The 26,555-nt window shown below is 36.0% G+C and overlaps 2 protein-coding genes and 1 pseudogene across 2 annotated transcripts; all 3 read left to right on the forward strand.

Annotated features, from left to right (window-relative positions):
• The first annotated feature begins 332 nt into the window (after positions 1-332).
• ZFAND1 (zinc finger, AN1-type domain 1) lies at positions 333-17,483 on the forward strand. The gene is made up of 8 exons (XM_008580727.1): positions 333-404; positions 3,930-3,972; positions 4,917-4,956; positions 6,371-6,498; positions 6,586-6,677; positions 7,456-7,577; positions 16,815-16,970; positions 17,066-17,483. The coding sequence occupies exons 1-8, from the start codon at positions 350-352 to the stop codon at positions 17,234-17,236; spliced, it is 807 nt and encodes a 268-aa protein (XP_008578949.1). The 5' UTR covers positions 333-349; the 3' UTR covers positions 17,237-17,483.
• A 2,427-nt stretch (positions 17,484-19,910) lies between these two features.
• SLC10A5 (solute carrier family 10, member 5) lies at positions 19,911-23,031 on the forward strand. Its single transcript, XM_008580728.1, has one exon. It carries the CDS (start codon positions 20,979-20,981, stop codon positions 22,293-22,295), a length of 1,317 nt encoding a protein of 438 aa, XP_008578950.1. The 5' UTR covers positions 19,911-20,978; the 3' UTR covers positions 22,296-23,031.
• A 2,343-nt stretch (positions 23,032-25,374) lies between these two features.
• LOC103596942 lies at positions 25,375-25,987 on the forward strand (annotated as a pseudogene).
• The last annotated feature ends 568 nt before the right edge of the window (positions 25,988-26,555 follow it).

Here is a 26,555-nt window from a genome sequence, read left to right on the forward strand (position 1 = left end):
ACTTGATTCTTGCAATACCTTGTGCCAGGAGCTGTGCTGGTTCCTGGAGTTGAATTAAAAAAAAAAAAAAAAAAAGGCAACCTTTGTGAGGCCGCTCGCGATTCTGGTGGCTGCACGCAACCCTGCAGTAAGGCAGCTGGGTATCTCTTTAAGAACCAGGCGGCAGACCTTCGCAACAGGCACCTAGACTTAGTAGTGTATTCTGTACTTTGCGCAATCGGGCTTCCGGCCCTCGCCCCGCCCCCACCAGCAGGCTCCGCCCCTGGATTCGCCGCGCTCCCAGCAGGCGTCGCGCGAGAGGCGTCGCCACGCCCCTCCGGCTCTGCCCGCCCCTGGCTCTGCTGGGGAGATGGCGGAGTTGGATATTGGGCAGCACTGCCAAGTGGAGCATTGCCGGCAGCGAGGTGATCAGGGAGTCCCCGTTCCGGGCCACGGAGACCCGGGCCGCGCTTTGGCTCTACAGGTGTGGGTGGCGGGTGAGGGGAGGCTCCGGGGCCAGCCGCAGGAGTGGGGCGGGCACGTCCCTACTGGGTCTGCAGTGACGTGTGTTGAGGCTTTTTTGTTGCCCCTGTGCCTTTGGAAGAGACTTGTGGTCTCATTGGAAGGGAGCTGTGCATTCCTGAAAACGTAGCATGCAATGTTCTCTTTGGTTTTCGAGAGCACCTTGCCCGGGAAGTCCACGGAGCACACTGCTGGGTCGCGTAGCCCCCACTCCTTTCTGCTGAGCGCGCGGAGGGAGGACGCTTGCGTCTGCGGTTCGGAACACTGGAGCGCTCCTCTGGCCTTGCCACTGTGACCTTGGGCTAGGCACTTTCTCACACTTTTGTTTACTTATCAGTTACTTATCTATCAGACGGAAGAGTTGGGTGAGACCAGTTTTTAACCTGGTGTTCATGAGCTTCTTAGGAAACGAGTGTCTGTGAGAAGGCCCCTAGCTTTTATCAGATTCTCAAAGGGATCCTGATCCTCAGACTATTCTATGCTCTCCTAGCTTGAGCATTCGTTGATTCTGATTATCATTGTTTGGGCGAACATTTACAGAGCATTGATTTTGGTGCTGGGACCACATAAGGGTATAAGCTATGGTCTTTTACACAGAGGAACTTTCAGCCTAATAAGCTGCATTTTAGAAAGTATTAGTAATACGGTGATGCTCTCCCTCCATTGGACTGAGAGACCTTGCAGTACATATAGCTCGTAGTGGTGTGGTACAGGCTCAGGATGTTATACAATTGGAACAGGTAAGTTCCTAAGAGCCACACAGACTGCCCAGTCGTTGATACCTGGGTCTCATTCCAAATGTGTATCATCATATTTGGCACATACTACAATAGGGTGGAAAATAGGTTTCATTTCCTCCTGCAGGTTCAGTCATTTATAGCAAGTGCCTGAATCACTGTGTTGAGGACTCTGAGGTTTAGCCCAGGTTCAGTGTATGTCATAATTGATTAATAATACCTGCCACGGGCATGGATGAAAGGACAAGTATCACAGTCCCTGCTAGGTTCTTTTTATTTGTAGCACTCTGTATATGTATTTTTCACCACTAGCTGTAATCACCAGCCACTAAACAGGTAAGAACCTGTTTCCTTGCAGTCCTTTCATGTGGAAACAGCCATTTGAGTTTTGACTGTAGTTATGTATATCAGGTGTGCCTGATTCCCCCTGAGGAGTCTAATGCATGTCATCTATTACCTATGACAGTTCATCTTCCTTTCCAACCTCACATGTAATGAGTCCAATACATATTATCTGCTATCTGTGACATAGTTCATCTTCCTTTCCAACTTCATGTGTCTTTAGTGTCAATATCTGAGATGAGATCAGGGCAGGGCCTATCTCTTTGGGACTACTGGAAAGGGGTTAAGATTTAATTTGGTATCCTAAATTTCATCTAGCTTCTGGATGAATAGAAGGATGGTATCGGGTACAAGGAAATTATCTTCACTCTTTTCCCTGAGTCCTTCGGGTTTGCATATAATACTTGGTTACCAAAAGTCACAAAATAGCAAGCATGTACAATTTTTCCATATTGAAAAAGATATAAAAGTTTTGCAGAGTATTACCTGCTTTGATTTTTTTCTCTCGTTGACAAATGTATCCATAATTTCTTGATATGACAGAAGCTCACAGTATCATGTTTTACTAATAACACTGACAGTTCATCAAGCCCACTTCTCAGGTGAGGCAAGAAGTATTCAGGCCCTCTTGTGGACGTCATAATTATCCAGGGGTCCTTTTTGGATACAATAGGACATCTTTCTATTTTGGGTTAGGATACCCTGTGGAATGAGATCTTTTCAAGGCAACTGTAGCTTTCTCTAAAGTGGGAATGAGTACTACCTCCTGGTTTTCAGTTAGTGAAAGTGGTATGATTGGATATATCCAGCCTCACTTGTCTGTATACTGTAATTGAATATGAAGTGTACTGAAAACAATTTAGATAGTGATTAATAGTTAGTTGCCACATCTGAGAATGAATACTTTTATGTGCTTTCCAAAAGTTCAGATTCCAACTTAGTTGTTGCTTACTTACTTGGTCCTAACTTAAAAGCAAAGAAAGAAACAATTCAGTAATTAATTTTAAATATCAATCATTTATTGAATTTTTGAGGTCTCTTTGAAAGTATCTCCACCCAGTCACTGCAGTATTTTTTTGAGTTGAGCATATTCAAAAGATGTTAATTGTTGTGATTATTCTTATTAATTATAGTTGCTTTGTTACTGCTCTTTTACATGTATCTCGTTTGGTTTTTACAATTACTCTATGAGGCAGGTGTGGCATACAGCACAGATACAGATAGAAATATATACATACATGCATACACATATATACACAGGTACTACATGCTTGTATCTATATATTTATATATAGATATGCTTGTATCTATATAGAGAGATTTGTATTATCTTTTAGTTCTATTTTTCCACAAACTTACTGAAGTACCCTCATATCTATTTATATCTATATATAATAGAGCTTTGGTTTTGTGTACAAATATATACATACATACAGAGACCAACACACATATACTATTGTTTTAGTCCATTTTGTGTTGCTATAACAGAAATACCTGAGACTGGGTAATTTATAAGGAAAAGAGGTTTATTTGGCTCATGATTCTGGGACAGCTACATCTGGCATGGGCCTCGGGCTGCTTCTACTCATGGTGGAAAGTGGCAGGCAGCCCGCGGGTACAAGCAGATCACATGGCGAGAGGAAGCAAGAGAGAGAGAGAGAGAGAAGGTGTCAGGGTTACTTAAACAATCAGCTCTTGCGGGGAACTAATGGAGCGAGAACTCACCACCCCTCTTCCCCCAGGGAGAGCATTAATCCATTCATGAGCGATCTGTCCCCATGACTCAATCAGTTTCCAACACTGCCACATTGGAGATCAAATCTCCACATTAGTTTTGGAGGGGACAACACATCCAAACTCCATCAACTATATACTATAACAAATAAATATATCCAAAGCTTTACTATTAAGTAATTTACTATTAAGTAATTGCTAGTATTAATCTGGCATTGCTAGATTAATAAACACTCGAATCAGAATTGAAGCCCAGGTTTTTTACTCTAAATGCAGAATTTTTGCAGTATAGTCCTCAAAAACAACACCCAGTAAATCTGGGAAACAAAACAAATCAAAATAATAAATACCAAGAGAACTTCCTCTAATACAGCAAAGCTAGTACAAGTAATATCTATCTCCTGTCAATACAGTTACTTTCTTTTAGAGTTATTGAGGGTGTGATGACTTTTGTTCAACAGTTGTTACCTACTGACTTGCTGTGCTTGGATAATACTCAAAAAGGGAAGTTCTCCTATAGAGGTGCTTCATTACTTTTAGGGTTATTTTTGCTTAAGGAAACTAAAACAAAATCAGATACTGACCTGTACATACAACATTTTTTCTCAATTTTAGATTTTCTTCCATTTGTATGTGATGGTTGTTCAGGAATATTTTGGTAAGTTAAGTTTTTATGCAGAATTTGGAAGTAATTTTAGTGTTTGTAATATGTGTTTTATTTCTGAAAAGCAGAGTGATTTAAAGTAGTTGTTAGTTTAGCTGTTGATATTTGATATTTGGTATAGTAATCACTTGGAAAAAAGAAACAGACTATACATATGCTCTGATTAGTTATTTGTGACTGATCTTTAAACATCCAGAAATGGGATTTATATATGTGAATTTTATGTAAAAACTGTATTTGTGTCTTTTAATTACAAGCAGAAAATAATATCTACAATATAAAGAATATGGTTAAAATACCCAGCTATACTTATTACTCTTTATTTTAATTAATAAAATGAAAAGAGCCCCAACCTATAAAATTCTGAAAATGATATCACATGTCATTTGAACACATCACACGCAAAGTAAAACCTGGGAACTAACCAGGAATTTTGAAAAATGTATTTTCTTTACAATTAAGCTTTTAAAAATCAAGCATTTAATTTATTCACTGAAAGAACAAATTCTTTTCAGAGTATAATTCAGGAAGATTCATTAGAAGTAAATAAAAGTAATGCGTATTTTTAAATCATTTAGAATTACAGCACTCCTTTGATATTTTGCTACTGATGGTCTTTAAGAAATAAAAGGAATTGAAAAATTTGTTGGTATTTTAACACACCTGAAAGCACTCAGAGTAAAGGTAATTTGGAGTGGTGAATTGTTTTATATTAAAGTTGAAGGTTTGTGTTTTAAAACTTTGGAGACTATAAATGCTTCATATGTAATTTATCTGTCATTTCATTTTATTCTTATGTGCAAAGACATTAATGTAGTATAAATGTAATTTATTTTTAGGATGCTAAACATTAAGATATCTCATATTACTATAGTCATTTTAATTATATTATTTGATTGCATTTAAATAAACACTTTTTTTTATTATTATTATTTAAGCCTTGAACACAGAAGCAGAGGGTCTCATGGTTGTCCTGAGGTATGTTAATAGTTCTGCAATCTGGTAAGACATATCTGTATTCGTATATTTTCATTTAGAATTTGTTTAGATTTAAAGCCAGTCAGTGCGGCAGAGATTAAAGTTTAGCATAATAATCTGATTATGTAAAGAGGCTTTTGTTTCATTTATGTTATTTTTCTCTGTTTTAAAGAAAAATTGGTCTGCTTGGTATTTATAAATTCTGATCCTCCTAATTCTTAGTTCCTAACATTTCTGTTTAGGTAGCCCACTTACAGCATTAGGCTATATATTTATAAATATACATTGGAATTATTGTCTTCATCATATACTTCCTCCAGTGGGATAGTGTTATATACTACAGGTTGAGGGCTTTGTCTCCCAAAATTGAACATACTTGCAGATACCAGTCATAAGTCAGGACCTCTGGAACTTCTGACCAACCAGCTTCAAGTCGAGGTTCCCATGCTTTAGGCTTGATTCATTTGCTTGTGCAGCTCACAGAACTCAGGGAAACGTGTTTACCAGTTTATTATAAACGATATTTTAAAAGATACAAATAAACAGCCAGATGAAGAGGTACTTATAGCCAGGTCTGGAAGGGTCCCAAGCTCAGGAGCTTTTGTTGCTCTGGAGTTGGGGTAATGAGTTCAGCTCATTACCTCCTGGCAGTAGAGTTCAGCTGTCCAGAAGCTTCTTGTACCACCTCGTCTTGGGCCTTTTATGGAGATTTCATTGGATAGGTATGATTGAAGCATGGACAACCATGTAGAAATGTGATTGGACAAACAGGGTTTGATCTAATGCTGATAGACTAAGTGAGAAAACCCAGCAAGGCCTGCCTGTGCAGATTTTTCTTGGCCTCTCTGCAGTATGTCTTCCTCCCAGGTATGGGGCAAAACCTCTTCTGGAATGGGGGTCTTATGACCTACTATTAGAGAAGGTAGGGAGAGAATTTCTTTATGACTAGTTATAAGACAGAAAGGCAGGGGGAAGATTAGAGTATATTATTAGCCTTGAGAAAAAAAAGGAGCAGGTGAAAGGAGGGCAGGAGAAGGGCAGAGAGAGAGATTCTGTTTTCTGAGCCCTGCTTCTGAGGCCTAAAGTGCCCCAGCATTCTAACAAAAGAACAAGGACTGTGGGAGTTAGGAGCCAGGAACCGTGGACCAAAACCAACATATACATGTATATATCATAATAGCACAATACCACAGTAGGAAAAGTGTGTTAACGTAAAACAGTTAATTTGCTTGTGCAGAAACACTTATTATAAAGACTCAACACAAACACTCATTATAATTTTTGTGAATGTGTCATTTGCTGTAATAAGTTTAAGCAAAAATGATATGGATGCTGCCTTCCAAAACAGATTTCTTGATTTGTTTTAAATGTGAAATACAAAGATAATGCCATTTTTCCCTTTTTACATTTACAGGTGACTGTAACCAATGAGCAACTGAAGACAGATAAACATAAATCTTACCCATGTTCATTCAAAGACTGTGCTGAAAGAGAGCTTGTGGCAGTTATATGTCCTTATTGTGAGAAAAATTTTTGCCTGAGGTGATCACTTAGACCATTGAAGCTTTATATATCTGTTTAAGTTGTATACAAATACATGAACTAGTGTCACTTTTCTGTTGCCTGTAGACACCGTCATCAATCAGACCATGAGTGTGAAAAACTGGAAATCCCAAAGCCTCGTATGGCTGCCACTCAGAAACTTGTTAAAGACATTATTGGTAAGTATCTAGAAAGTTTGTTTTCTTGCTTTCTTCATTGCCATGAAATCTATTAGGTCCAGAGCTCCTGTATCTTATGTCTGCTTACCAGCTATGGAAGGCATTGTTAAGAGCTCCAGTGGTAATAACTTGCATTTTAATGACATTCTTGTGACAGTATTTCTCAAAATGCCTGCTTGACCAAAGAAAATTTGGAAATTGTTTGGAACTATGCTACCATAGGTTCTCTTTTGCTGGGCCACTTAAATCAGGTATTTATCCATCATGGTTAGAAATGGTATTCATGAGGTTGAAGTAGTAGATCGCTTTCTCTAAAGACTAAATTATAAGGCTTGTCAGCCGTACTATGAATGCTGCTGATGATATCAAGTACCAGGAAAGAATGTATCTGTGACTTAGATCAGTCTCTCTGCTAATAAATTAGTTCAGAATTTTCATTCTGTATTAAGGATAGTACCTTTGTTAAAATCTTTCATAACCAAATCTTAGGGCTCTCTGTAAAAGTATTAGTGGCCACTTTAGATTAAATAGCCTTAAGTTGGAAAGAAGCATATAATTGATTTTTTTGATGTGGAATTTGCTTAGATAAACCTCAATGATATTTTTCCATTGATCATGTAAACACAATGCCTATACAATGAATGTGGTCTCTATATATCTATTGTGTGTAATTTGTGTATATTTCAGGGCCATAATTAATAAATGCTGTTTAATAAAACTCTGGGAAAATGTAACATAAAAGTTCTTATGTTCTTACATGCATACACTTATTTCTTAGATTCCAAGACAGGAGAGAAAGCAAATAAACGATGGAGAGGTGCAAAAAATAGTGAAACTGCTGCAAAGGTTGCATTGATGAAACTAAAGATGCATGCTGATGGGGACAAGTCATTGCCACAGGTTGGTCTTAGGGATTTTGAAAACCAAAAATTTCCAAATATAGTTGAAGTTCCTTTTTTATTCCTCCTTCTCATCATGTAACTAAGGTGGACTTGACATATATCATTTATAATATTACATGGTATATGTCTGCATAAATAATACATAGTTTTGTAAGTTTTTCACTTTACAGAAATGGCAGTGAGCCATATGTATCTTTCTGCAACTTTTTTTTTCTAGTGGCATCATGTTTTTAACATTTATCCATGCTGATACATTTGATATCTAGTTTATTCATTTTGATAGCTGTACATTATTCCATACTGTGAGTATACCCCAGTTTATGCATTCCCTTAATAAACAAAATTCAAGGGCCGGCCTGTGGCTCACTCGGTAGAGTGCGGTGCTGATAACACCAAGGCCACGGGTTCGGATCCTATATAGGGATGGCCGGTTTGCTCACTGGCTGAGCGTGGTGCTGACAACACCAAGCCAAGGGTTGAGATCCCCTTACCGGTCATCTTTTAAAAAAAATAAATAAATAAATAAATAAACAAAATTCAGATTTTTCCAATTTTTGCTATTATAAAGTATTCTGCTATGAACATCCTTGCATATGTGTTGGACAGTTTCTCTAGTACAGTTTCTTTAAAACTTCACAATATTGGCTGGCCAGTAACACCAAGGGCAAGGGTTTGGTTCCTCCTACTGGCCAGCTGCCAAGAAACTTCACAATATCAGTTAGTTTATACAACAACCCAGTATGTGTGTGTGTGTGTACACACACATACACACACACACACACATATGCATACCTTAACACAGTTTCATTAAATTATACTTAGCCTTAATATGTGTTATATATTCTGGTAATTTTTATTTTATTTTATTTTAAAGATTGTTGGTCAGAGCCTCTTAGGTTAATTTTCTAACCCCTGATGGATTGAGACCATAAGATTAAAAAATGCTACTCTAGGGGCCGGCCCGGTGGCACACTGGATAGTGCGCCGCTTGGGAAGCGCAGCGGCGCTCCCGCCCGAGGGTTCGGATCCCACATACAGACCGGTTCCCGCTCACTGGCTGAGCGAGGCGCGGGAGCGGCACCGAGGGTTGCGATCCCATTGCCGGTCCCCGGTCCGGTACGGGGGCAACACTGAGGGTTGCGATCCGTTGCCGGACACGGAAAAAGACAAAAGACAAAAAAAAAAAAATGCTACTCTAGGAATATATCTAGAAATAAAAAAGCTGGGAAATGGGATTTGCTCATCTTCAGCTTTACTAGACATTGTCCACTTCCTATTGTCAGTGATAGTACTGATTTATCTCCTTCCATTAGTGCTTTCCATCATATTTATTCTTGTCCATTTATTCTTCCTTAAAAATTTTAGGATCACTTTGTTCTGTTCTGTAAAATTACAGTTTTCATAGGAATTGTGCTGAATTTTAGGTTAGAGACAGTAGACATCTTTAGAATTTTGACTCTTCCCATCCATGTCTATAGTTTATCTTTCCAACTTTTCTTTAGGTCTTTTTTAAATATGTTTAAGTAATATTCTATAATGCTTGCCATAATTATTCAATTTTCTTTTCTTAGGTTCATTCTCAGGCTCTTTATAATTTTTGCTGTCATTGTAAGTGATACTTTTAAAAAAAATTACATTTTAGTAATTAGTTATTGCTGTCCCACAAATATATCACTAATATTTCTCATACTTTGTAGATTTTCTGTGCAGTCATATCTTCTGCAAATGCCAGTTTTTGTTGGGGTTTTTTTCCAAGAATTTTCTTTTCCTCTTACTCCTTCTTTTTATTATCATTACTTGTCTTAGTGCTGAGATCTCCAGAACAATGTTGAATAGTATGGGTAGTAGCAGGCATCTTCATCATGTTTCTGACTCAATGCAAATGCTTCGAAAGTTTCATCAAGTATTATGTTTTCTGTAGGTATTTAATAGTAGCCTTTATCAGGTTAATGATATTTCTTCCTATTCCTAATTTGTTCAGAATTTATATTATGAACGAGCATTAAACTTTACTATAATTTTTTTTCTTGCATATAATAAGATGATCATTTTTTCCTTATTAATTTGATAAGTTACATTGATCAATTTTTCTATTGTTAAATCATTCACATATTTCAGGATAAACCACTTGACTCTGGTATATAATTGTTTTAAAATGCATCGCCAAATTCATTTGCTAACATATTATTTAGTGTTATTTGGTGACATTAATATCAAGATTATACTTGTAAAATTAATTAAGCAGCTTTCCCTCTTCTGTTCTTTGAGATAGTTGTAGAACGTGGCGATTTTTTGTTCTTGAAGGTGGTTACATTCATTTATAACTTTTTGATATGTTTTCTTTTTTGAGGGTATAATTTTGAATACTATTCCAATGTGTTATATACTACTTGGTTTATTTAGATAATCTGTTTCTTCTGAAATCAGTTTGATAAATCATATTTTTAAAAAAATTCTTATTTGATGTAGATTTTCCAGTTTATTTTTATGAAGTTCAAGTGTTATGATCCAAAAATCTCTATTGTGTCTTTAGTTGTTCCATTTCATTCTGAATATTTTTCATTTGTACTTTTATTTCCCCTTAAACTGTGTTGCTAGAGGTTTATCTTTATTTTTGTGTTAGTCTTTTCAAAGAACCATATTTTGGTTTTATTGACCTCTGTTGTTTCTTTGTTTTCTGTTTCACCAATTTCTACTCTTTTATTTCTTTCTGCTTTGTTTTTTCCAACTTGTCATCTAGAATGTCACCTTACTTATTTTCAATGTACTTGTTTGGGTGTGTTTTTTTTTGGTTATCTTTATTTTTATACAATTTCAAATACAGAGAAGTTGCAAGAACAGTACGAAGAACTTTTCCATATCCTCTACCCAAATGCACCAGTAATTTACATTTTGTCCTATTGGCATTACCATTTGCATTCTCTGTCTCTGTCCATATGTATGCATATGTGTTTGTGTGTTCATGTGCTTACTAATTTTTGGTCTGCTAAGTCTGTCAGTTTTTGAGACAGATGTGCTAAAATCACCCACTATGGGTGTGGTTTTGTTATCTTTTTTCTTATAATTCTAACAGTTTTGCTGAATTGTGTAGTATCAGGTGAATAGGGTTTCTTCATTTTTTTATCTTTATGAATTTTGTGTTAAATCCTGTTTTGAAGTATAGGAATATTGTTTCACTAGCTTTCTTTTGGTGAATATTTAACTATTATGTCTTTTTTTCATTCCTTTATATTCAACTTTTCTGTGTTGTTTTGTTTTAGGGTGTCTCTTGTAAGCAGCATGTAGCTGGACTTTGTTTTTTTAATCCAGTTTGATAGTATCTCTCTTTTATAGGTGAGTCGAATCGTTTTATATTTATTGTAATCACTGATGCATTTGAACATATTTCTTCCGTCTTATGTTTTCTGTTCATAATCATTTTTCTTTGATTCTTTCTCTTTCCTGTCGTCTTTTGTACTGATTGAATTTTCCATATTCACTTTTATTCTTCTGGTTTAAAAACCATTGATAACAGTTTTCTGATTTTAATAATTATCCTTAATATTTTTCCTGTTTGAAATTTTATTTATTTGATACTTTTAAAATTGCGAAGTTAGTACATACCTTTAACAAGTATAATTATTAAAAGATGCATATAGAAAAAAACAAACACACCCTCCTGTGTCCCTTACTCATTTCCATCCTTCTAAAGTAGTGGTTCTCAGCTGAGGGTGATTTTGTCCCCTAGGAGACATGTGAAAATGTCTGGGGACATTTTTGCTTGTCACAGTTGGGGATAGGGGGCTACTGGTATCTAGTGAGTAGAGGCCAGAGATGCTGTTAAACATCCTACACTACACAGGACAGGGCCCACAACAGAGAATTTTCTGGTCCAAAATGTCAATAGTGACAGAGTTGAGGAGACCTTTCCTAAAGTATCCAATAATATTATTCACATTACTTTGCAATTCTTTTATTACTTAAAACATAATAGTAAAAACTTGTATAGCACTTACTTTGTTCTAGTAACAAAGTAACACATTTTATCCTTGCAACAAACTTATGAGGTATGCACTATTAACTCTATTTTATAGATTAGAAAACTGAGACAAAAAAAGGTTAAGTAACTTTCCAGTAACATAGCTAGTAAATGGAAAACTGCTAATGTTTGAAACCAGGTGACTTGGCTTCAGAAACAATGTTCTTAAAACACTTAACGATATATTATGGAGCACTCCACAAGTTTGTAGATATGTTTTTACCCTTATCATCAATTTTTATGTGTACATGTGTAAATATAGGTGTATAGAGATATATGTATGTATGTATGTATTTATATATGTGCATGCCTACATATATAATATGTATACATACACATAAACACATACATATGCATATATATACATGCACATATCCATATATACTGTATGTACATGTGTATATACATATGTATAATTTTACATAAATGGAAATGTATTCTACTTGTATATGTATGCAAAGGCATAAAGAGCGTTTTTCTGTAATTATTTTACAAAAATGTCATTATATTCATTTAGTCAACATGCTGCTTTTTTGGAATATATTCTTTATACCAGGCCCTGGGGACACAGCAGTGAGTAAAACAGTACCCTTGTGGAGTTTATATTCTATTGGGGTGAGACAGTTATTAAGTACATAATATGTCATATAGTGATTAGGGATATTAATGAAAATAAAAGAGGTTTTGGGTAGATTATATATTCTCTCATTAATGCCTAGTAGAAATTCCCTCAAGTGAGCTGGTGTGGCTTTAAATAATTTTCTTTAAAAGTTGCATAATATTGTGAGGTGTGGATGTACTGTGATTCATTTTGCCATTTTCCTATTGGTAAGCAATCACTTTGTTCCTAGTTTTTGCCACTGTGCTAAGTAGCCTTACTCTGGTACTACTATTTCTGTGAGAGATAAACTCCCAAGAGTGTGTTTGCCATATCAAAGAGTATGTGTATTTTAAATTTTAGTATTTATTGCCAAAGTACGTTACAAAGAAGTTGCAATAATTCATGTTTCTTCCAGCAATAATTATAATAGTCAAATTTTATTGACTGATTACCTATGCCAGGCATTGTTTTGGGCTGTAGATTTTTTTATCCCCTTTAGTACTCAAAAACTTTTCTGTAATATTATCCTCATTTCACAGATAAGTAATCCAAAATTAAGTATTGCTCAAGATCACTCAGGTGGTAAGAGCCTGCCATCCTAACCAGTTTAGTATGCCTCTTGTGGCCAGACATGAGAGTGCCCTTCTCCTGCCATGGTTTCCAGTAGCTGTTCTCACTCTTATTGTTTTCCAGTCTGGTGGCTGTAAAAAGGTATCTCATGATTGCTTTAATTTGTATTTCTTTGACTACTATTCAGTTTGAGCATCTTTTAATATGTTTCTTTGCCCATTTGGAATTGCTCTTCTCTGATTTGCCCATTTATAGTCTTTGATTTTTTTCTTTTGAGTGGTTTGTCTTTTTATTCTGTTTGGTCAACTTATGGAAGCTCTTGGAGTGTATAGATATTAATCCTTTATCTATAATCAATCTGCTTTGCAAACTTTTTTCCAAAATCTATCAAATGTGTTGATTTCACTTACATTTCTCATTCTCAATGTTTTAAATTTTTCTAAAGTCTGTCTTTTTTTTCATTTATGTTTTGGTTTTCTTTAACATTTGTTTTTTTATTGTCTTTAATCTATTTGGATATTTCTTTTTAGTGTATGAAATGTACTAAGGGCCCAGTTTTACTATTTTCTAGTTGTTTAGCTAGTTTTTCCATCACTAATTATTAAATAAGTCACCTTTGGATCCCTGTACCAGCCAACCGCCAAAATAAACAAACAAATAAATAAATAATCTTTGTTTCATTGAATTGAAATACCAAAACATGACCTCACAATAAATTTTAGCATTTTATATATATGGATCAATTTTTTAATTTCCTATTCTATTCCGCTTATCTATTTTTTACTCATGCATTAATACCAAATTGATTTGATACAGTGGCTTTAAAGAATGTTCTGTATCTGATTATGCAAGTTTCATCCATAATTTTCCATATTTCTTTCTTAGGTTTTTTTTTTTTTTTTCATCTTTAGCATTTATTCATCCGTATGAACTTTATGATTATTATATACAAATTTTGAAAAACACCTCTCAGGATTTTCATGGTTGCCTCATGGGACAATACTGTGAATGATAGACTCCAACAGTTGCTATTAAAGAATATAGACTCTTTAAAGGTGAAAATGAGAGTATGATTATAAAAAAATAAAAAGCAAGAGATAGCACAACGTGGTATTAAAAATGTGGCTTACATCCCCCAGTGTTTCCCTCAAGGGTGTAAGATGTGAATAATAGTGGCAGTGGGAAGTGAGGATTCAACCATTTCTTATAAGGCCCCTTGGCCATTCTCATGGGGATTTTATACCCTCTTGGCATCCTCCTTTTTGACCTGGGAATTCTGGCCCCTTCCTTGCTCATGAGATACTAGTAACTGATGCAAAACCTCCTCAATTCATTCTTGAGTGATTTCTGTGATTTTAGTTGAAGTAAAATGCAATTCCCTACCTGCAATTTATTAGCAAGTCTAGGCTTTAGGCTTGACTCAGGACCCCTCCTGAAGGATTCACATTGGATTTGCATTATATGCTATATATTAATTGGGGAGGAAAGTTTTTTTGACATTGTCATTTTTATGACATTGTCTTCCTAAGAACCTTATATGAAAAAAACCTTTTAATTTATTCAAGTCATGTTTTATTGCTTCATGTAGCATTTTATATTTTTCTCATTTTGTCTTATACCTTATTCTCATTGCTAATTATTTTATGATTTCTGTTTTTATTGTGAACAAAATATTTCTACCCACTTCTATTTCTAGGTACTTACTACTAATGTAGAGAAAAAAAATTTTGAGTCCAGTGTAGTGTTCTCTAGGTATGGATTTATTTCAGTTATCCAGCTGGGCACTTCAAGTACATTTTCCATTTTGACTTACCTCTTCACTTTTGGAAAATTGAAGTAATTTTCTCTCTGAATATTGCTTCTTCACCATTCCTTCTCATTCGTAACTCTTGTTGACATATTTTGCGAATCTGTAATTTTTTCTCTTTGTGTCTATTTGTGCTACATTCTAGATGACTTCCTCAAATCCATCTTTTAATGAATTAAGCCTTTTAAGCCTTTTTGTTGAGGATTATAAAAATTTATCCTGTTTGAGTTTCTTATTTCAGAAACTGTTTTTTTCTTTTTCTTTTCCTTGCAGAACTCACAGTGTATGAAACTTCTTTAACTTTTATATTTGTAATTGGATCTTTTATGTTTTTTCTTGTTTCGTTTCTGCCTGTTTTGGTTTCATAACTTCCTGTTAGTTTTTGTGAATGTTATTCCTTAATTTATCTCCTCATGCATCCCGAATAACTAATTTGAATGTCTTTTTTTAAGTTCAGTTATTTGCTCATAACGAGCTAGTTAATAACCTACAATTAGTTTTGAAATTTTAGTTTACTGATTCTACATGTTTGTTTCAAGTAGGAGGTTTTTTCTGTATCTCTCTTCCTCCCCTTACTCAACAATGCTTATCTGGCAATTTTACATTTTCTTCTTCCCGGCCCACCCACCCAGGACCTTCATTCCAAATCCAATTTTGAGATTGGCAGTTTGTGCTTCTGCCCTACAGAGATTTCCAGGTTGTTAAACATGCATTTACTGGGCTGGAAAACCGTGACTTTGTTCACTGTCAGGAGGTTATATCTGTGCTTTTCTGACTCCCTAAATATTGGTTTACATAAGCAGTAGCCTTAGTCAACATACAGCAGTAACTTCTTTAGCCTCCTTTCCTAGAGCACAAGTCCCACACTTGCTTCCACTTCCAAGCAGTGAGCCTGACCCAGGAGCTGTATCTTTATCTCCATGGGGCGCTGTTATTTCCCCTTTACCCACAAGCTGAACTCCTAACTACCTCTTCCTCTTCTGGAGATCTGAAGGCCACTGACTCAGACTGCCTATCACTTTGCATTTCTGTTTTATTTTTGATCTTCAGACTTTATTTATTTATTTATTTTAGGTGAGGCTATGTCTTTTTAATTTTCTCTTCTCATATGTGTGTTCTTGTTTCTTTGTTTTTGGAGCAGGGACTGTTTGGTTAAAGAATTGGCCCAAAGCTTGAATTTCCAATGATTTCTTATTTTTTCTTTTAATGTTTGTTATCTGTAACAACATACTCCTCTTGTCTTCAAGAAATCTAAATTCCTTAGTGCTGAGATGGGAATTGTGTTGAATCTATTATGTCTTAAATAATTATGATCTTTTCCCCATACTTAGAGATGCTCCAGTTATGCCAAAATTTTTATTGTAGCAATAATTGATCAAACCAGCACTTACAGTTTTTAGGAATCAGGGAAGATCAAAGACCTAGCATCTTTGCTCCTATTTTTCCTTTTCCTGCATTTGTTAGTTAAGCAAGAAAATACAATATAAGGAAGCAGATAGGGTATAAAATATTAGAGAAACCATCTCCAAGTTTCTCTCTTTTACTGATAAGGTACTTGTCTGGGGTTTTTTTGTTTTGTTTTGTTTTTGTTTTGACTTTCTTCTAAAAAGTTCTGCTGTCTCTAAATATGTAGTGAGGTCTTTCACATGAACTGTTATATGTGACAGGAAGCTTTCAATTACAAGTGACAGAAACTGAACTCTAACTAGCACCATCAAAATGAATTTTTTTCCTCATATAATGGGGAATGATGGATTGATCTAGTCTCAAGGGGCTCAAATTATATAGAAAGAGTCCATCTGTTTTCTTGACTTCTCTCTCTGTGTATTGCACTCATTCTTTCCCATTTAGGGTGACTTTTTCCACATTAGTTTAGGAATGTCTAAGGAGTGTGAGAAATAGTTGCAGGCAACTCCAGGTTTAATTCAGTAAGACTTTAAAAACTCAGAAAAAAGAGGATTTCCCTCCCCCCAGCTTTTGAACATAAAATTCCAGGAAAAGACCATGATTGTCCCAACTTAGGTCACATGCTTGTCTTTGCACAGATCACCCTGGCTAGGTCTTGGTCGTATGCCTGTGCATTTAGGTGGATGCTGGGCTACTATGATTGGTATTCCTGCTAAAAGTTGCATTGTTAGAAGGTAACTAGAAGAAGAAAGGAAGGGATGTCACCAGACATTACATAAACAGATGTCTATTTTATATATATAATCTGTATTTTAACTTTTTATTTTTACAGACAGAAAGAATTTACTTTCAGGTTTTCTTACCTAAGGGGAGCAAAGAAAAGAGCAAACCAATGTTCTTTTGCCACCGATGGAGAATTGGAAAGGTCATAGACTGTGCAGCTTCTCTAGCCAGTCTTAAAAATGACAATAACAAATTAATAGCTAAGGTAACATCTAGCTATAATCATTTCTCTCTAAAAGTTTTAGGATACTCTATACCAGCATGTTTATTCATTCGTATGATTTATTTCTTTCCAAACAGAAATTAAGGTTATGTCATATTCCTTCAGGAGAAGCCTTACCATTGGATCATACTTTGGAAACCTGGATTGCTAAGGAAAATTATCCTTTATATAATGGTGGAAGTATTATCTTGGAATATCTTAGTGATGAAGAACAGTTTTTAAGAAATATTGATTCTTACTTGGAATAGTCATTCAAGGATTCAAGCCAGAAATCACAAGGAAAATGCTATGTATATGTTTTAATTAATATCTTTTACTACAAATACAATGTTTTTTTTTAATTTTTAAAAGTTGCTTTTTAACTTATTTCCATTATGTCATAACTTACATGATCAGATTTCTATTGATTGTGAGTTTTTGTGTTTTAAAGGTTAACTACAAACCGATACTCAATTTTTAGCAAATTTTTGTATTTAATTAGCTTTTATTAGGTTATTCTTTTTTTTTTTTTTTGTCCTTTTTTTTGAGACCGGCCGCACTGCGCTCAGCCAGTGAGCGCTGTGAGCGCACCGGTCATCCCTATATAGGATCCGAACCCGCGGCAGGAGCGCTGCTGCTCCCAGCGCCACACTCTCCCGAGTGCGCCATGGGCTCGGCCCTATTAGGTTATTCTGTAGTAATAACAACAAAGGTGTATTTCCCTTTGGTTAGTGCCAACTGTTGACTAGCTGTGGTTCTGCTCCATGTCATCTTCATTCCAGGATCCCAACTGAAGGAAAAACCTCTTTTGGGGATGTTGCCATTTTTGTGGCAGAGTTAGAAAGAGATGCCAGACATTTCACTTGGCTCTTAGGATGTATCACTTTTGCTTTGAGCAAGTCACATGACAGCCCTAGTATCATGGGGCCAAAAAGTATAGTCTTGCTGTCCACCTACATCATGATGTACAAGTTGATGTGTGTATGTGAATTGTAGAAATTTAGAGATCATGTCATTCAGTCTTCTAAGTTTTTCAATTAGGAGTCTGAGGTCTAAGAAGGTAAAATGATTTTCTTCATTTCACCTGTGTTGGGGCATGTCTCTGATAAAGACTCGCCTCCAGTAGGATTCATCATTTTTGTTTGTATGAAAGTATTACAAATGAGAAGAAAGGTAGGATAGTTCAACTTCATTACAGTCTTTGTATATATACCAAAGCAAAACACATGCCAAAATTAACTACATTTTATCAACAAATTCAAATTAATGCTTCTGACTGATGTTTTCCATCTATACCTAACAAAGTACTACTATATAGAAGGAATAGAAATTATTTCTATTTCTATTTGTTCTTTTTCCCTTTTCTATTGTAATTATTCTGGACGTGTATAATGGCTTTAGATTTAAAGCAATAAAGTCAGAATGCTCATTTAGTCTATTTCATCTCTAATTCTTTCTTCATATTATTTTCATGTGAGGATGGAGATAATTTCTGACTTTTATCAGGTGCGTATATATTCATTCAATATCATACCTGTTTGAGTACCTACTAAATGTAATTTGTTTCTGATTGCCATGGTGGATACAATGAAGAGGTGTGTACATATTTATAACTATAATACCAAGTAGTGTAGAAAGTGCCAAATGAGTAGATAAACAGTAAGTGTAGCTACGTTCCAATAGCTCTTTTATTAGAAACTATAAAATGTTTTAGAGGTAGAAATAATCCTTAAATATATTCCTATATATAAAACCATAAAGTTTTAATACAAAGTAATTCCTTACCATCTGTCACATCTATTGCATATAGTAGGTTATCAACACATGTCTCATGAATTGAACTAAAACTAAATATTCTGAAGATACAGTAACTGTGGGGGTTAAGAAGAGGGGAGGTAAGGCTGGCAGAGATTGAATTAAACATAGGGGGAATGAAGAAGAGTTTCTATTAATGATTAGACAGAAAAGAGACAAAACAGCATGGAGGGAAAGACTTATGTATATCAGTAGGCATACTGCTTGTTAGTTAGGTCAAGTCCCAAACAGTAGAGCAGACTAGTCTGGAGGAGACTTAGGTACTAGCATCTTCAGTGCTAGGGACTGGCAGCTCCAACATGAGTAGTCTCCTAAACAGAACAAGATGTGGGAGAGAGAGAATATGAATCCTTCTAGCTCCCTATTTACAAATTACTCTGAAATCAGACATCTTTCTCAGGCTTTCCTTTAGGGCTTTCAGTTAAATACACTTAATGAAATTTTAGGATTTCACTGTCCCCACCCCACCCTAGTGAATGATTATCAGATTTTCCCCAGGTTTGTCAGGTTTTATTCCCACAGTTTTCAGGTAAGGAGAAGGCTTTGAGAACCTGAAGAGGGGGAAAGGTTGCAGATAGAGGAATCTGAGGGGGAAAAAAATGGCATACTTCACATCTCCGACCTGCACAACAAAAATTGCAAATTAAAGTATTTGGTCACAACTGCAAAGATGGCTTTGGTTTTTTAAAGTTTTTGTTTATATTTGTTTTGTTTTTCGCATGTAAACTAGGAAGTTCCCTGGGAATTTAACTGAAATGTTACTGAAACAGATTAGTTCCTTTCCGTATTCTTACCACTGGTACAGTGTATCTTCTTTTTCTTAATGTGGCACATGAAAATAAAATGTTATGAGATCTAAAGTCTGTTACATTTGAAAGATGAGCCAACGTAAGTAAATTTTTTTAAAACTTGACAAAATTATAAAAATCGCTTTGAAAATTTTTGAGGAGCTAATATGATCTAAAATAATATATACTGCTGTTACAGTTAGCACAGATTGCATCATGATTACATGAAAGATCTCCTGAAAAGGTCATGTGTTCAAAGACTACTATACCTGTAGGCTCAATAATAGACAGTTGTACTGTTTGGGGTTTTTGTTTTTTATTTCATTTTTGGTTTTTGCTGCTTAGCATCAGAATTCCCTCCCCTTGTTTGGAAAATACACAGTTTTGTGAGTCTGTGGGTTGAACTCCCAAAACCCTGATGCTGTTCCTTATCCCTGGCAACTGCGGCATAGACATATGACCTAAATTGTGTCATTTGAATGTCCTTGTTCCTAACTGTAGTGTTACAGAGAAGGAATAAGAGATTAGAATTAATGCCAGTGTCTTTCCATTGCCCCACTGTGTCAAGGTCTAAGTGTTCAGTAGCAGTAGTCCTTTCGCCATGATGTACCTTTGACTCTGGTACCGGCTACCTACTTTCCTTACATTCCCAAGTTATCTGGTAACCATCCAGGAAATTATTTTCCTATGTAAGCACACCAAAAACAATTTCAGTTTTTGCCTGATGGATACAGTCACTTTTTAGAGGTGAAGGAAAACTCTTACCAGCCTAAGGATGCTGCCAAGGCCAGTTTATGGTCTCTGTAGTTTTCTGAATAATGATAATGCGCATTCCGACTAAGCTCCATGAGAACAGACTGCATCTGGCTTGATCGCTGTTGTGTAACCCCTTCTAGCTCAGTGTTCCAGCAAACATGTTCGGTAAGTATTTATTTGACTTTGACTCAAATGAATAAAATAGTGACACTGACCTCCAGGCTTCTTCAATATCTATTTTATATTTTTTGTTTCTGACTGCTTTTAGTGTAAATTTTCCTTAGCAAGGAAGAGAACTAAAAAAATATGACACCAAGATTTTAAATTCAGGTAAATAGAAGGCTGTTTTTTAATTAGCAAAAATGAGGAAGTTAGGGGGAAAGAGATTAGGTTTCTGTTGGGATAAATTGAACCTAAGTGTCATGGCCATGGCTTTTAAATTTTCTTAACCACACGTTAAACAGGTTGTGTCACTTATTAGATAGCTAGGTATTTGTTTGAAAGGTACAACAGTCCCTCCTATTGGACTTTCATCCAGCAAAAACAACTGTTACCTAACTCAAACTCAGACATTCACGGAACACCTCTCCAAAGAATTTTCTTTAGTTTTTCAAAAGCGGTTTTGCATATATGATTTATTTAAGCTTTCAAAATGATTAGAAAACTTTTTATTGTCCTACTTTTGTTGTTTGTGACTCTGGAAGAAGCAAGAAAATCATTTCTCAGTTTTCTGAATTTAGAAAAGACTGAAATACTTTTTTTCACAAAGACTGAAGAAAGCATCACTGTAAGGTCAAGTTACAAAGAGAAACAGCCTAACTCCAGCTACCTCTTTGTACAATTAGAAGATCCTAAAATGCTGCAAGTGGTGAATGTCACCAAGACCACACTGGATATTACAAATTTTACCATAAACCTAGTGACAGAAGAAGAAGGAGAGACAAATTTGACAGTTCAACTCTGGGATTTTGAAGGTAAGCAAGAAAGACTCATTGAAGAAATAAAGAACATCAAAGTCAAAGTGCTCAAACAAACAAAACACAGTCTTTTCCAATCATCGATGCCTATTGATAGAAATATCCTAATGCTTATTTTACCACTGATACTGTTAAATAAGTGTGCATTTGGTTGCAAGGTTGAATTACAAGTGTTTCAAACAGTATGGAAGAGACCTTTACCAATAATTCTTGGAGCAGTTACACAGTTTTTTCTAATGCCATTTTGTGGATTTCTTTTGTCTCAGATTTTGGCATTACCTGAGGTACAAGCTTTTGGATTTGTAATGACCTGCTCATGCCCAGGAGGGGGTGGGGGCTATCTCTTTGCTTTGCTGCTGGAAGGAGATATTACTTTGGCCATTTTGATGACTTGCACATCAACATTATTGGCCCTGATAATGATGCCTGTCAATTCTTTTATATATAGTAGGATATTAGGATCATCAGGTGCGTTTCATAATCCTGTTTTTAAAATCGTGTCAACACTCCTTTTCATACTTATACCAATGTCAGTTGGAATAGTCATCAAGCATAGAATGCCTAAAAAAGCAAACTTCTTAGAGAGAATAATTAGACCTCTGAGTTTAATTTTAATGTTTGTAGGGATTTATTTGACTCTTAGAATGGGATTCACGTTTCTGAAAACAACTAACCTGAAAGTGTTTCTACTGGGTCTTATAGTTCCCGCTTTGGGTTTGTTGTTTGGGTACTCCTTTGCTAAAGTTTGTATGCTGCCTCTCCCTATTTGTAAAACTGTTGCTATCGAAAGTGGGATGTTAAATAGTTTCTTAGCCCTTGCTGTTATTCAGCTCTCTTTTCCACAGTCTAAGGCAGTCTCAGCTTCTGTGGCTCCTTTTACAGTAGCCATGTGTTCTGGATGTGAAATGTTACTAATCCTTCTGGTCTACAAAACTAAGAAAAGATGTATCCGTACTATAGAATATAAAAGAAAAAAATTTTCCCTAGTCTAATAATTAAAGCATTACTGAATACCTACCCTGGAGAGGCACTGTGGGAGATTCAAAGAATGTCTGAAATGGTGTCTACTCTTAAGCCACTGATAATGTAGTTAAAATTCTGACATTGGGTAGAGAATATATATTTATAAAATCATATGTGCTAATGAATGGTACAGAACGTAAAATACACAGGAGTTTAGTGGAAGGAGACAACTTTTCATTTTCTACAGAAAATTGCCTATAGTATCATTTTATCAGTTTCCTCTCCATTCCCAGTGCTACCACCTTTGTTCTGCCTTGTATTGCCTCTTCCCTAAACCTTTTTAAACTGGCTTTTGGCCTCTCTGTCTACCCTCCATTCACTGTGAGATTAATCTTCCTAAACTCTAACTTTGATCATGTAACTTCCCTGCAACGAAACCTTTTTGCCTTAATGTCTGTATTCCTTAGTGAAGCATTTATTATAATCTACCATCTGACCTTAATCTAGCTTTCTAGTTTTATCTCCTTTACACACAGCCTTTGCTCCAATCAAACAGAATGACTTTGTATCTTACAAATATGTCTTTGTTCATGCTAGCCAAACTTTCTTGTCTCACAGCTATTTATATTCCTGTTTTATCCTTTCTATTTTGCTGTAAATCTTTGGGCATGAGAATTATGTTTATTCATTTGGATGCTCCCCGTAATGTCTACCACAATATTTTTTATGAGTTTATTCAAATAAAGTGTTGAAGCACAGACTAGGGCCCAAATGAGTAGTGTGCTTTTTCCTATACCACTTCTGAAATTTCAAAGGGAACTTTTAGTATCTAAGACTAGTCTCCATTTTTCTCCAATAAAAGTATGGACATCAAGAATAGGATATATCAGTCTAAGTAATTCTGTTTAATTTCCTAGCCTAATGGTTGTAGGCAAATTAGCTAATCTTCCTGCAATCTAGTTTCCACATGTAAAGCATGAAGATAATGGTGTCAACTCCATTGCTGTCAGATTGTCCTGGGAATTAAATGAAATCGTATGTGCTTAGAAGAGAGCCTGTTGCATAGTTAAGTGCTCAGTAATCATTAGCTGCTATTATTATTTTATCAGAGTTTAAACTTCTGACCCTAACATATCTGCTGCTGTTTTGAAAATATCAATCTGATAATTATGTATGGAAACTGAAAACTTAACATTTTCCTATCGGCGTTATTTACCATTTCTTGCCCATAGTATTAGGGAATTTTTGTTTATTTTGCCAGATGATATGACAACCAAGGTTCCTTTTTTTCCAATGCCACCAAATCCGGTGTATGAATACAAAGATTTATAAAAGGCCTGGTTTAGTGTGATGGTGGATGGTTATTTGATTTATAAAATAATAATTGCCTATGTGGAATATTTTGCTACTGACTTCTTTAAACAGAAATCTCTACTTAGGGGGTTAAAATATAAGTAAATTTGCACAAATTTATTTACATACATTTTAATGAACATATTTTACTAATTGGGAGACCTGAGACCTACCTTTCTAGTTGAACTTTATCATTAACCATGTGATCTCAACAAAACACTTCTCTGTGTTTCAAACACCGAGGTTTGAGATCTTGCTCAACTATGTAAGTTTGTGATTCTGGGCATAGCACCGTGGGCAGAGTAATGGGGTAAAGTGAAGAAGGTTCAGGTTGATGAGAATAACCACACACTGCTGTTGCTTTCCAATTAGGTGTCGGGGCTCAGAAAACAATACCCCAAATTGAAGACCTAAAACGCAGCCTCAAAAGCAAAGTTTTCCTCTTACTTTCTCCAGCCTCCTGCTCCCCTGAGGCAAGCTACAGAAACTAGAATCATCTTTCCCAAGGCAGGTCATAGAAACCAGAGCCCCTTTCCCCCAATGCCACCCATAAAGACAACAATTATTCTCTAATCTTACCCTTGCCTTTCTGTCTCGGAGCTGGCCATAAAGAAATTTTCTGCCCTACCTTGCCTGATTGTAGGTCATTAGACCTCCATTCCAGAAGGGGTCTTGCTCCATACCTGGGAGGAAGGAATGCTGCACAGAGAGGCTAAGAAGAATCTGAACAGCCAGGCCTTGTTGAGTTTCCCCACTCCAGTCTATTAGCATTATATCATACTTTTTGTCTGATCACATTTCTACATGGCTGTCTCGCTTCATAGAACCTAAGCATAAAAATGGACAGTTTTACGAATGGCCAACAGACATATGAAAAAATGCTTAACATCACTCAGCATTCGGGAAATGCAAATCAAAACCACACTGAGATACCATCTCACCGCAGTTAGGATGGCTAAAATCCAAAAGACTCTGAATGATAAATGCTGGTGAGGTTGCGGAGAAAAAGGAACTCTCATACATTGTTGGTGGGACTGCAAAATGGTGCAGCCTCTATGGAAAATAGTATGGAGGTTCCTCAAACAATTGCAGATAGATCAACCATATGACTCAGCAATCCCACTGCTGGGAATATACCCAGAGGAATGGAAATCATCAAGTCAAAGGTATACCTGTTCTCCAATGTACATCGCAGCACTCTTTACAATAGCTAAGAGTTGGAACCAGCTCAAATGTCCCTCATCAGATGAGTGGATACGGAAAATGTGGTATATCTACACAATGGAATACTACTCTGCTATAAAAAAGAATGAAATACTGCCATTTGCAATGACATGGATGGACCTAGAGAGAATTATATTAAGTGAAACCAGTCAGGCACAGAAAGAGAAATATCACATGTTCTCACTTATTTGTGGGAGCTAAAAATAAATAAATACACAAAAAAACTGGGGGGAGGACAGAAGACACAACAATTACAATTCCTTGAAGTTGATACGACAAGCAAACAGGAAGGACATTGTTGGAAGGGAGCGGGGAGAGGGAGGAGTGGGGGAGGTTTTGGTAATGGGCCACAATAATCAACCACATCTTATATTGACAAAATAAAATAAAATTTGGAATAAATAAATAAACCTAAAAAAGAAAAAAAAATGGACAGTTTTTCCTGTATTTTTGGGTCTTCATTCTAAAGATTCCTTTGTCACATAAAACTATAAGTAAATAGATGCCAGAAGAACCAGAATGTGCGTAAGCATGGGGAAGCAAAAGAAAACAAGGAAGTATGTGACTGAAGTGAATGCTTAGTCTCAGAGATCAGAGGCTTAAAGAAAAGGATAGATTAAAACCGAAAAAGAAAGAAAGACCCCAGGACACTGAAGGAAAGAGAAGTCCCCAACACCCTTTCTGCCTATTCCAATATAATACACAGCTGGGCCTACCTTACCACATCCTGGTTGATACCAACTTTACTGTTTAAGCCAAACTGGACTTAGTGCAGTCAATGGCGGACTGTCTGTATGCCAAGTGTATCCCTTGTATAACTGACTATGTAATGGCTGAAACTGAGAGATTGGGGCAGAAATATCGAGTGGCTCTCAGGATTGCCAAGAATCCAAGAGTTCAATGATTACCATCCACACACAAAGGAACCTATGCAGATGACTGCTTAATACAGAGTGTAACTCAGCACAAGTGTTAGATTGTGGCCACAGTTGACCCTGACCTTAAAGAATCCAGAAGATACCTGGAGTTTCTATCATGTACATTTCTAACCAACATTGAGCAAATGCCAGATGGTTATGGAGCCCCTCGGTTCTAATTCATACAAGACAAACTTCCTCTGCCTTCCTTTGACCAACTCTCTGTCCTGCCAGTTTATTAAACATGCTATAGCATGAATTATTCTGTTCACCTATTAGCTCTATTGTGAGCTGAGTACAGTTAAATACACTCACTTTTTGATGTTGTTTTGAAAGTGAAAAAAACTATAAAAATGTTTATGCCTATTTTTCCTATTAATATGTGTTTGTCAGTTGATTTGTCACTGAAAGTTCATGGCACAGAAGGAGTTTTTCATTTGTCCCCTAAAAAGGCAATAACCAAAATATGAGCTTCCTGAGGGCAGGGACTACAGGCTATCACTGAGCTGCAAATTGTTTATGTAACCTTGATCGTATTTTATCAAAGTACACTTAAACAGTTACTTATTAACTAAGAAAGTTTTGGTATATGGAACCTGAAGTTCTTATTCAAAGAAGTTGCCATTTAAAAGAAGTCAGCTCCAGAGACTAGAGTTAGAAAATGCCCACAATTTCTGGGAAAGTAATCTGGTGGTGGTCCCTCTTTATTATACAAATACAGGGCAATTAGGTACCTATTGTCTACGGGGAGTGATGACCAGACCACTCTGTGGCTTGACAAAAGGCATCCTTCCT

This window comes from Galeopterus variegatus, unplaced genomic scaffold, assembly GCF_000696425.1.
Source record: "Galeopterus variegatus unplaced genomic scaffold, G_variegatus-3.0.2 Scaffold2148, whole genome shotgun sequence".
NCBI classification, from domain to species: Eukaryota; Metazoa; Chordata; class Mammalia; order Dermoptera; family Cynocephalidae; genus Galeopterus; species Galeopterus variegatus.

What these genes read in the sequence shown, in the direction of transcription:
- ZFAND1 (XM_008580727.1), top strand. Translation starts at nt 350, where the DNA reads ATGGCGGAGTTGGATATTGGGCAGCACTGCCAAGTGGAGCATTGCCGG. An exon ending in GGTCTCATGGTTGTCCTGAG is followed by an intron (nt 4,957 to 6,370) that starts GTATGTTAATAG and finishes TTACATTTACAG; the next exon opens with GTGACTGTAACCAATGAGCA. An exon ending in GGGACAAGTCATTGCCACAG is followed by an intron (nt 7,578 to 16,814) that starts GTTGGTCTTAGG and finishes TTATTTTTACAG; the next exon opens with ACAGAAAGAATTTACTTTCA.
- SLC10A5 (XM_008580728.1), top strand. Translation starts at nt 20,979, where the DNA reads ATGATTAGAAAACTTTTTATTGTCCTACTTTTGTTGTTTGTGACTCTG.